The 12,437-nt window shown below is 36.8% G+C and overlaps 1 protein-coding gene across 2 annotated transcripts in view; it reads right to left on the bottom strand.

Moving 5' to 3' along the window:
• Positions 1 to 12,437, bottom strand: part of LOC107745721 (fibronectin type III domain-containing protein 5) — a 40,913-nt gene that overhangs the window by 13,221 nt on the left and 15,255 nt on the right. For both annotated transcript variants that reach the window (XR_001640626.1, XM_016559665.1), the window contains exons 3-4: positions 11,746 to 11,944; positions 3,723 to 3,812 (exon numbers count right to left, since the gene is read on the bottom strand). Coding sequence is in view for 1 of the 2 variants with exons in the window: in XM_016559665.1 (XP_016415151.1) it covers positions 3,723 to 3,812; positions 11,746 to 11,944 (289 nt within the window). In the remaining variant the exon portion in view is untranslated. The remainder of the gene's footprint in view (positions 1 to 3,722; positions 3,813 to 11,745; positions 11,945 to 12,437) is intronic.

Here is a 12,437-nt window from a genome sequence, read left to right as displayed (position 1 = left end):
TGGCCGGGGCACCGACTCGGCTCCTCAGCGAAAACCTGAGTATGCGTTGCACCTGCTGCCTAGTTATACTCGCGCTGCGATCAGCGGCAGCTGGATGCAATCATCGCATGCCAATGTGTATTGGCTCATTTAGTTTACACTCAAAGTGGATTGGTCTCTCTAAGCGAGATCCCAAAGTCAGTCATTACCGACGTGACGTCTCTGTTCCCTCCTTCAGGGAACGAGGGTTACATATGTAACCGAGACGTTTCTCCTCAAAATATTGGATGCGAAAAAAAAATTGCAGTAAAAAAATAATACAACACCAATATTACAAAATATATCATTAAAAAGTGTATAAAACATTTGTTTTACTAAAGAAACATTGTCCAACAGCGACACCAGGAGGTAAAGTTACAGCGGGAGTCTTTCTCGCCGCCTCTGAGCCCTTTGAGTTTTAACAGACCGCTAAATCGTGCCGTGACTTTGGTGGGGGGTAATTGAGAATTAATGGGGGAAAATCATGTGAGAGGAGGCAATGCTTCTATCGCAATATGATTTGATATGACTGGTTATGGTGTGCTGTGATTGGTTCATGCGATAAATCCCGCCTCTTGTGTTCATGCGCATTCGCAAATCAGTCTGAATGAACAACATAATGGCGTTAATGGGAAGACTAATTTTAAAAAAGTAAGTAAACAACTCACACACTTAGATATAACCACTTTGGTACATGAAAATAAGTCTTAAACTGGCAAGAAAACATGATCATGTGAGAGGAGGCAATGCTTCTATCGCAATATGATTTGATATGACTGGTTATGGTGTGCTGTGATTGGTTCATGCGATAAATCCCGCCTCTTGTGTTCATGCGCATTCGCAAATCAGTCTGAATGAACAACATAATGGCGTTAATGGGAAGACTAATTTTAAAAAAGTAAGTAAACAACTCACACACTTAGATATAACCACTTTGGTACATGAAAATAAGTCTTAAACTGGCAAGAAAACATGATTTGTGGGAGTTTTTAGTGAGTAATCAGCTTGGTGAAATTTAAAGTAAATCTCAGTGTCTGTTAGTGTTGGGCGATATGCTCAATTTTCATATCGTCCGGTCGTCAGCCTGTGAGATCACGATACACGATATTATCGTGCTAATTTATTAGCACGAATAGTTATTCAAAAATCAGCTACAGAAAATGAGCAAAGAACATTTACATCACCAAAGAACATTATCACAAGCTCAGTCTAGCAGGAGTTTATGCACTTTAAAATACACTCCCGTTAAAATCAGTGAAGCTATCTACACTGTATGATGAATAAATCTCTTATACTTACATCGCACGTACATCTGCACTTTGTTGTTTATGATGAAAGAATTCACGAGTCAGAATTCACTCATCTGAACGCCTCTGATTGGCCATTGCATTCATAAGCATAACATAATCGTGTGTGATTGGTTATAATGCGCAACACTGTTAAAACGCGGAAAAATAAATATAATGGAACAAATAAGCCCTAATATTAATTAGATAGTGCTGCGATCAGCGGCAGCTGGATGCAATCATCGCATGCCAATGTGTATTGGCTCATTTAGTTTACACTCAAAGTGGATTGGTCTCTCTAAGCGAGATCCCAAAGTCAGTCATTACCGACGTGACGTCTCTGTTCCCTCCTTCAGGGAACGAGGGTTACATATGTAACCGAGACGTTTCTCCTCAAAATATTGGATGCGAAAAAAAAATTGCAGTAAAAAAATAATACAACACCAATATTACAAAATATATCATTAAAAAGTGTATAAAACATTTGTTTTACTAAAGAAACATTGTCCAACAGCGACACCAGGAGGTAAAGTTACAGCGGGAGTCTTTCTCGCCGCCTCTGAGCCCTTTGAGTTTTAACAGACCGCTAAATCGTGCCGTGACTTTGGTGGGGGGTAATTGAGAATTAATGGGGGAAAATCATGTGAGAGGAGGCAATGCTTCTATCGCAATATGATTTGATATGACTGGTTATGGTGTGCTGTGATTGGTTCATGCGATAAATCCCGCCTCTTGTGTTCATGCGCATTCGCAAATCAGTCTGAATGAACAACATAATGGCGTTAATGGGAAGACTAATTTTAAAAAAGTAAGTAAACAACTCACACACTTAGATATAACCACTTTGGTACATGAAAATAAGTCTTAAACTGGCAAGAAAACATGATTTGTGGGAGTTTTTAGTGAGTAATCAGCTTGGTGAAATTTAAAGTAAATCTCAGTGTCTGTTAGTGTTGGGCGATATGCTCAATTTTCATATCGTCCGGTCGTCAGCCTGTGAGATCACGATACACGATATTATCGTGCTAATTTATTAGCACGAATAGTTATTCAAAAATCAGCTACAGAAAATGAGCAAAGAACATTTACATCACCAAAGAACATTATCACAAGCTCAGTCTAGCAGGAGTTTATGCACTTTAAAATACACTCCCGTTAAAATCAGTGAAGCTATCTACACTGTATGATGAATAAATCTCTCATACTTACATCGCACGTACATCTGCACTTTGTTGTTTATGATGAAAGAATTCACGAGTCAGAATTCACTCATCTGAACGCCTCTGATTGGCCATTGCATTCATAAGCATAACATAATCGTGTGTGATTGGTTATAATGCGCAACACTGTTAAAACGCGGAAAAATAAATATAATGGAACAAATAAGCCCTAATATTAATTAGATAGTATTACTAACCTGATAATAATAATTTATAATAATAATAATCGTCTTGCTATCGTCAGTGGCATCAGCTACAGGCGATATCTCTGACTATCGTCGATACACGATACTATCGTCTATCGGCACAACCCTAGTGTCTGTGACCAATATTTACCGAGCTTTGATGACTGATAACCAGAAAAATTTTAAATAGTTAAAAGTTAACCATTAAAAGGAATAGCTGAACATAAGTTCACAAATAAAATATATTATTTAAATTGTTACTGCCCGGAGTTGTTATTTTCGAATAAATGCAAAATGCTAAAAACACTAACTTGATGAGATTCATACTTGGCTTTAATAAATAGAATATTGATTGTTGTTAATGTAAAAATATAAATAAAAAAAAAATTCTGCTAGTCTAAGTATTGTTTAATCAAGAAATTGTGGCTGGGACATGAATTTACATTTGATTAAAAAAAACTTTAAGGACTTTGCCTTCTCTTTTCAGAACACCACTTATATATAAATATAAGTATAAAGTAATTATACTGTGTAACTGAGAAATAAATCAAATGGGAATCACACAAAAATATCCCTCATTTTTAGGAAAATAAATAAATTATTTTAAAAAAAATTTAGCAATATGCAAATAAATTAAACTTACTTTTTGTGTTGTGGAAATGTTACTATTTATAGCTTGTTTTTTATATAGCTTTATTATATATATATAATTTGTAATTTACATATTAATGAAACTTTACAAATAAACTTAATTATAAATCCTTTTAAAAGCTATAAACTTTTTGTGATTTAGAAATGTTGTATTCTACAGCATTGATTATATGACCTTCGTATTCTTTTTCTTCATGTGACACACATCTGTTGATCAAAGTGTGAACAGATGAAATCCCACTCAATCTGACATTTTCAAATTTAATCTAGGTGACTTTGAAATGTGGAAATATATTTGTGTGAATGTAGCCAAAGTTTCAACAGTAAGATGATTCTCACCAACAAACTGCTCACGTTCTTACCTGCCCACATGACGAGAACCACCACGATGATAATGAGCTCTCCAGCCCTGAGCTGGGCGGCCTGGCCAACCTCCTCCATGGTCACTTCATCTGTGTGAAGTCAAACATTCACAGTTCATTCGCATGCTTTCAAAGCCAAAAACATGCACAGCTCTGCAGTTATCAAAGCTCAGGCATTGTGACAACATGCAAACCACAGAAGAATTATTCAAAGAATTAAGACCATCTTCGAATATCTAATTAATTCTTTAATTAGCCTCAAGAGGATATAAAGCCTAAAGCAAACATTCTTCTCTGGCTCAGATATGACCAAACGGTCATCATTTTCATCAAACTGGCTGCTTCCAGCCAAACCAAAGTGGAAGCTCATCAGAAGCCATGTTAGAGGATCATTTCAGGGTTGAGCTCTCCTCTCGCTGGGACGAGACCTCAGGGGTCACTTTGTTGTCTGGAGATTGAAAGCGTCTAGTAATGAAGCCCTTGTTAGTTAAAAGAAACTACGCAGCACTCTGGTCTGTGTTCACTGATTAACCGCAGAGGGAAAAGCGAAGTTCTTCAGCGTCCTGCTTATCTGAAGGAGCAGAAACGTGCGTTTCGTAATGACTGGGAGAAAATACGCTTGTCTCTTTGTGTGCCTCTTCTTTCTCTGAAGAAAACGTCGATACCCTTCAGGTGAAACTGAAATGTTATTGGATGTCTCAGGCGTTTGAGTGCAGGGGAAAAGTTGGGGCATTTTTCAGCTCACCATCGACATCAATACATGTCATGAGTCCAGTAAGAAAAACAACATGAAGCCACCCTGAAGCGATGGAGACGGGAGGCCCGCGGAGAGAAAGATTAACTGTCTGTGTTTATTAGCCGCTCTGGTATTTAGTGAAGTGTAATGGTGCTCACTTGATTAATTAGAGTGTAACGTGAGCACTAATGCCTGATGATTAAACTGTTTTTTTGTAAATGCTCCTGCTATCTAACTGACACACGCGTCAGCTAAGAGTTAGTCATCCATAAACACTCTCTGCTGCGCTCAAGCACATTTCTACCCCGATCCATCATAAATGACATTAGTGCAGAGTTAACAGATTTTAGATAGATCCTGAAAAAGAAGAGAACTTTAGACCTTAATGGAGACTTGATAAATCTACAGGTCCGTTTGTAATTTGGTCGAGTTGTCAATTTGTTTATATACAGTGTGTTTTAAAACTTGCAAAAATTATTCTATTACAATGTGAAAAAATACACATTATATTGTAACTATTTGATTCTTTTTTATTAATTTCAAATTTGTAATTTTTTTATATTGGTAAAATTTAAACAAGAGCTTCTGAGTAGTTCAGAATATATATATATATATATATATATATATATATATATAAAAAAAAAAAAATTAGGGGCAAAATTGTTGGTCGTGGTGAACACCAAAATTGAGGGGCATCATTTGTGTAAAAGCTGATATGAAGTTGATAGTTGTATAATTAATTTTCTCACAACAAAGTTTGAACTGGTTTATGCCAGTTTCACTCTTTGTTCAAAAATATATATTTTTGATATTTTTACGATGGATTTTCTTAAAGTTTAAGATTTAACTTCTGTATCTGGGATAAGTTTGAAATAATACAATTTGCATAAAAAGCATTTGAAAAGTAGAAAATGCAAACAGTTGTTGATGACAGGCCAAAATGAATTTACCATATTAAAATAATTAAAATCGGCAATTCATTATGCTGCAAACCCCCCCCCCCCACAAACTACATATACTATAACAATGTTTTATTATAATATGATTATTGCTTTGTATTAGTAATAATATTAGTAGGTTTTATTATTGAAAATGTTACTCGGATTTTGAGATGATGATAATGAATGTTAATTTTGCCTAAAATGCTGAGCTAGATTTGCCAAAGGGATAAAATAAAATAAAGAAAGATATGTGAAAAGTTATTGCATACCGCTGATGAAAAAAACAGGAAGAAAAAAACCCAGATACAAAATAGCAAAAAAGTGACCTCATATTTAGTATACATTTAATTCAAACCATTCATTATACATTTAATTTAACCATTTAATTATTTTTTGTATAAAAAAATAGAGGTTGTAAACATTGATTATTGCAGCGCATTTTATATACGTGTGTACTGTACACTGTCAGAGATAAATCTGTAAAATGACTGGCAGTACATTATCCATTAATTTTACAGACATTTCTGTTAACTATAAAACACAACACAATGCAATATAAAATTCAAAATGCAGTCTGAAAATGAATATAGAAAAAATTGTACCCTATTTTCACAGATGTTTTTGTAGAGTGTAGATCTGACATAATGGTCCACCTCTAATCTGAACTGATAGGAATGAACGCCTCTCAATGGTTCGAGCACAGATCCAACTCAATTCAGCCCCTCAGAAGCCCAAGCAAGCACTCACCTCCTCCATGGCTCTGGCACAGGTAGGGGAAGCGCCAGACGTTGCCCAAACCCACACAGAATCCCACGCAGGTCAGCATGTACTGGGCTTTGTTGTCCCACTTGGGTCTGTCTCCAGCCTCTTCCACCTCCAGCCGTTCCAGCTCATCATGGCTCAGGATCCTGTCCTCCAGGCCTGGGTTCGGCAGCTTCAGCTTCATGATCTCCTGGGCTCCCTGCGGTGGGTATCTGTGGGGGAATCTCTGATGGTGTCGACAGCAGGGAGCTGTGGGAGATAAGGACCGTCTGAGTGGATGCAGGTAGTATATGTAGTGAACTTTGGCATCGTCCCACCAGGCCAGTGAGTCACGGAGTGTCTTGAAGATGGGGAAAATGTCCTGTCAGCTGAATGTGAAAAGAAGGGCTGTGACTGAGACTCTGTGCATGGCAATAATTAATGTCTTATCAGAGATTGAGAATCTGATTACATGTACATGTCTCTGCGTACCCATTCTTGTGGTTAATAACTAAAGATAATGATTTTTACGGCACTTTGGAGGTAAGTCAAAGATCCTTAACTGTCCCATCAGCACACAAAGAGTAGAAAAAAAGTCACTTGACAGATAATATATTTATTCAGTGCGCAGTATAATCAAGTTTTCATTGAGTCATTAAAAGCAGTTCACTTGATAAGGGATGATGTTTTTGTGACTATTTCCTGTGATTCATGTGTGAAAACTGATTATTTTATCAAAAAGCTTGCAATTTGTGATCATCAGCAACTTTCAAATCACGTTTTTTCTTATTCAGGTATATAGAAATGAAGGAGGGATGACAACTTCTGTTTCCTAAGTTTGTGGTGAGCTTGGTTAAAGAAAATAGAAATGGCAAAATGTTTTTACTGATTTGCATCAAGGTCTTTAGTGCAAAGATTTGTGCAAGTGCAAGGTTTTACTGCAAAGATAAAGAGTGAAGGACAAATAAAAAAAACGTAATAATAATAATAGACTCTAAGAAAAGTCTGTAAAATGGGGTCCAAAGTACTGTGTTAATACGAAGATTTTTCACAGATGTTTTACCTGTTTTTTTGCATTGTGTTGTATTTTAGGGTTAAGTGAAATGTCCGAAAACTTATGGCAGAAAATAACCATAAACTTTTGTTCTACAGACAGTGTAAATAATAATTAAATAATCTTAAAATTCCTTATTTTTTAAATCATTTTCTGGAAGTTTTGGAATTGCTGTGGTGACTTGATCTGATTATTTGATTGTTTTACACAGTTGAAGACATATAAAGTTTATAGAAAGTTTACTGAACCTTCTGCAAATCCGCTTAGAGCAAAGGTGTTATTTTTTTTAAGGAGCTTTTATCAAATATTTGCTAAAGACATTGTTTGAGTAAAGATTAAGCATTAGTGTAATGCAAATAATCAATTATCTGCTGTAGATAAGTTACCAATTAGATAAAATGGCAAGAAAAAAGACAGAAAGATTATGAAATTAACAATAACACAGCTACATATATGTATATATACTGTATACAGTGGGTACGGAAAGTATTCAGACCCCCTTAAATTTTTCACTTTTTGTTATATTGCAGCCATTTGCTAAAATCATTTAAGTTAATTTTTTTTCCTCATTAATGTACACATAGCACCCCATATTGACAGAAAAACACAGATTTGTTGACATTTTTGCAGATTTATTAAAAAAGAAAAACTGAAATATCACATGGTCTTAAGTATTCAGACCCTTTGCTGTGACACTCATATATTTAACTCAGGTGCTGTCCATTTGTTCTGATCATCCTTGAGATGGTTCTACACCTTCATTTGAGTCCAGCTGTGTTTGATTATACTGATTGGACTTGATTAGGAAAGCCACACACCTGTCTATATAAGACCTTACAGCTCACAGTGCATGTCAGAGCAAATGAGAATCATGAGGTCAAAGGAATTGCCTGAAGAGCTCAGAGACAGAATTGTGGCAAGGCACAGATCTGGCCAAGGTTACAGAAAAATTTCTGCTGCACTTAAGGTTCCTAAGAGCACGGTGGCCTCCATAATCCTTAAATGGAAGACGTTTGGGATGACCAGAACCCTTCCTAGAGCTGGCCGTCTGGCCAAACTGAGCTATCGGGGGAGAAGAGCCTTGGTGAGAGAGGTAAAGAAGAACCCAAAGATCACTGTGGCTGAGCTCCAGAGATGCAGTCGGGGGATGGGAGAAAGTTGTAGAAAGTCAACCATCACTGCAGCCCTCCACCAGTCGGGGCTTTATGGCAGAGTGGCCCGACGGAAGCCTCTCCTCAGTGCAAGACACATGAAAGCCGGCATGGAGTTTGCTAAAAAAACACCTGAAGGACTCCAAGATGGTGAGAAATAAGATTCTCTGGTCTGATGAGACCAAGATAGAACTTTTTGGCCTTAATTCTAAGCGGTATGTGTGGAGAAAACCAGGCACCTGTCCAATACAGTCCCAACAGTGAAGCATGGTGGTGGCAGCATCATGCTGTGGGGGTGTTTTTCAGCTGCAGGGACAGGACGACTGGTTGCAATCGAGGGAAAGATGAATGCGGCCAAGTACAGGGATATCCTGGACGAAAACCTTCTCCAGAGTGCTCAGGACCTCAGACTGGAACTAAGGTTTACCTTCCAACAAGACAATGACCCTAAGCACACAGCTAAAATAACGAAGGAGTGGCTTCACAACAACTCTGTGACTGTTCTTGAATGGCTCAGCCAGAGCCCTGACTTAAACCCAGTTGAGCATCTCTGGAGAGACCTAAAAATGGCTGTCCACCAACGTTTACCGTCCAACCTGACAGAACTGGAGAGGATCTGCAAGGAGGAATGGCGGAGGATCCCCAAATCCAGGTGTGAATAACTTGTTGCATCTTTCCCAAAAAGACTCATGGCTGTATTAGATCAAAAGGGTGCTTCTACTAAATACTGAGCATTTTTCAGTTTTTCTTTTTTAATAAATCTGCAAAGATGTCAACAATTCTGTGTTTTTCTGTCAATATGGGGTGCTGTGTGTACAATAATGAGGAAAAAAATTAACTTAAATGATTTTAGCAAATGGCTGCAATATAACAAAGAGTGAAAAATTTAAGGGGGTCTGAATACTTTCCGTACCCACTGTATATATATATATTTTTTTTTAGTGACATAAACCTATGAAATATTGTTTAATAGTTGGGCCCTGTCCACACGAACGCGGTTATTTTTAAAACCGCAGCTTTTTCTAAACGGTTAGGCCATTCGTCCACACGCAAACGCAGCACCAGTTCACTGAAACTGAACATTTTTGAAAACGCCTGCCAGGGTGAAGATTTTTAAAAACTCCGGTTGCAGTGTTGTCATGTTGTCACGGAGTTTTTGGCTTGTGACGTCGGCGCCTGCGCTGTTATCTCCGCCTACTGGAGACTTTTTCAGACTTCTCATTGGCCAACATGGCTTTACGGTTGAGATTATATCGCCACCTGTTGGTTTGGCATGCTCTTGACCGTGCTTCATAGCATGCGCTTGCGTTTTCATGTGGACAGAGATTTTTTTTTTAAACGGAAGAAGGAAAAACTCTGTTTATAAAAATACACGTGTACGTGTGGACATGGCCTTGATCAACAGGGTTGTTTTTCATTTAAAAGAATACCGAAATCAATATCTAGAGAACATAGCAAATATATTGTTATACACTACCATTCAAACGTTTGGGTCAGTGTGATTTTTTTCTTTTTTTCTTTTTTTTGAAGAAATTCATACTTTTATTCACTGAGGATGCATTAAATTGATCAAGATCAAGTGGCAGTAGAGACCTTTATAATGTTACAAAATGTTTCAAATTAAAATGCAGTTCTTTTGAACTATTTATCCTGAAAAAATGCATTGTGGTTTCCACAAAAATATGAAGCAGCAAACATTTCTGAAGGATCATGTGACACTGAAGACTGAAGTAATGATGCTGAAATTCAGCTTGACATCACAAGAATAAATTACATTTTACAATATTTTCAAATAGAAAAGTTAATGTAGTTTTTACTATATCTTACTGACCCAAAACTTTTGAATAGTAGTGTACATAATTTAATGATAGCAAATGAGATATGCACTCAATTTATTACTTATTTTTCACATTTTTTGTGAGTAAAATTCCCTGAAACTAAATAATGGTTCGCTGTTCTTCAAAAGCATGGATGTGAGGGATGAAGAGGTATCATCATTTGACATTTCACTGATGTCTGAGGTTACACCTCTGTGAAAACTCCCGTGTGGATCCTGCCCGACTCTAACCTGCACGATTGAGAGTTTGACACCAAATGTCATCAGCACGGTCCAGTGCCAAAGACTGACACTCACCCACAAAATGACAAGTGTTTCTGGAACATAAACCTCCCCAGCAGATGTTTGTCCAAGTAAGTAGGTCATCGAAATGGATTATACAACAGAAAAATTGACTGTATTGTGCATTGCTCTAGATAAGACAAGCTCCTAGTAACAGAAAAATGAATGGGAAAATGCACAAAAGTGAACACTTTATGCCCTGAATTATGACACAACACCATTTTTAGAGCGGTTGTATAACCACCTCCCTGCTGTGTGTTTTTTTTCCCTCTACGGAAGTGATTTGACTGTTAGTCATCTTTCAAATGTACAAATCTTGCACCATGAATGCGTTTTATCAGCATTGTATCTCTGCATATAATAAGCCCCAGAATCTGTATCTGTTTTGTCATAATTCATGTCGTTCTAAAAGCATATGACTTTGTTTCTTGTAACATAAAGGGACATTTTTTTTTATAAAATAGGCCTACTAGTTCCATGCATTTGCATTAAATGGATTTTGGGGATTTCAAGCTTCAAAAAGCACCATAAAAGTCATAAATGGGGTCCATACATCCGTAAACTATGAATCATTCAGACCAGGTTTGTGAACTTGGTCCATCTATTCACTGAAAGATCTCACTTCAAAGAAGAATCTGTTCATGAGTCAGACATAGCAACATCTCACACAAAACTACAGCCAAAGTAAAACATTTCAGTCAATAATGCAGTAAATTTCATCTCAGTAAGTGCCTGTACTCCTTATTCCAGCATGCCTTGTGTTATTTGCCCCCTTACCGTGAATCGCTTTGTTTTATTCCTATTTGTAAGTCGCTTTGGATAAAAGCATCTGCTAAATGAGTAGTGCTAAATGTAAGCTTCAATCTGTTCGAGCTATCATATAGTGCACAAGGCATATATATATATATATATATATATACTAATTTTATGACACTTTTATAGAGCTTTTTGCAGCTTGACAGCCCCAGTCCTCATTCACTGTCATTATATTGAAAAGGATCACCAGCATATTCCTTTGTTTTCCATTGATAGACAGTCATACAGGTTTGGACTGACATAACAATGAGTGAATGATGAGTGAATTTACATTTTTGGGTGAACTATGCTTTTAAATGTTATATTTTATTATGGTCCTGCTAGCCCCTCTTGTCACAGCTGCAAGATATAATGTCAAATGTATATGCTAAATAAAGTTGCAATTGCAGGATATGGATTGTTTCCATTTCCAAAATGGTGCTCTGAAGTACTTCAAATGGTAGTTGTTTGTGAGTGCTGGCTTACCTGGGCTTTTGGAGGCCAGTTTCTCGGACTCTTTAGGAGTGCGGAACAGAACAGGTTCACTCAGGGGGCTGGTGCCGCTCATGCTAATGGACTGCACATGGACAATGTACTCTGTGTCTTCCTCCAAGTCCCATAATGCACATGAACGAGTGGTAGTGTTCACTTCCTGGATGAATCGCAGCATACGAACGTCCTTTTTCTATGAACATCAAAAATTAATACAAATATGAGATTGAGAGTGCTAATAATCTAAGAAGAAATGTGGTTGATGCCACAACATGAAATCAAAATCCATCCTATTTAATTAATACATGTTCCTGGTTTAATTTTAAACAATTAATCAGTGCATGTTATATTTGTAATAATCAGTATGTAATATGCAACAACTTTCCTCTTTGGTCTTTTTCCTCTTATTTATTATGGAAGTGGCAGCATCTGTGGCGCTTTGGTAGGGATCCCAAAGTCGGTCATTACCGACATAACTTATCTCTCCCTTTCCATATGCAATGATCCATTTTTATCCATTTATGTATTTATTTATAGTTTTTTAAGAAAAAAGGGTAATTATAGCCATTTAACAAATACATTTGAAAGTCCTCATTTTTAATATTATAAATATTAAATATTTAAAATATATTTAATATTTAATTTGGCTAATACTGCAAATTAGCTACTGGTAATTTTTTTTTTTT

This window comes from Sinocyclocheilus rhinocerous, unplaced genomic scaffold (assembly GCF_001515625.1).
Source record: "Sinocyclocheilus rhinocerous isolate Xijiao unplaced genomic scaffold, SAMN03320098_v1.1 scaffold2423, whole genome shotgun sequence".
In the NCBI taxonomy this organism is placed as follows: Eukaryota; Metazoa; Chordata; class Actinopteri; order Cypriniformes; family Cyprinidae; genus Sinocyclocheilus; species Sinocyclocheilus rhinocerous.
Note: the sequence above shows the minus strand (reverse complement) of the source record. Positions and strands in the feature narration are given on the sequence as shown.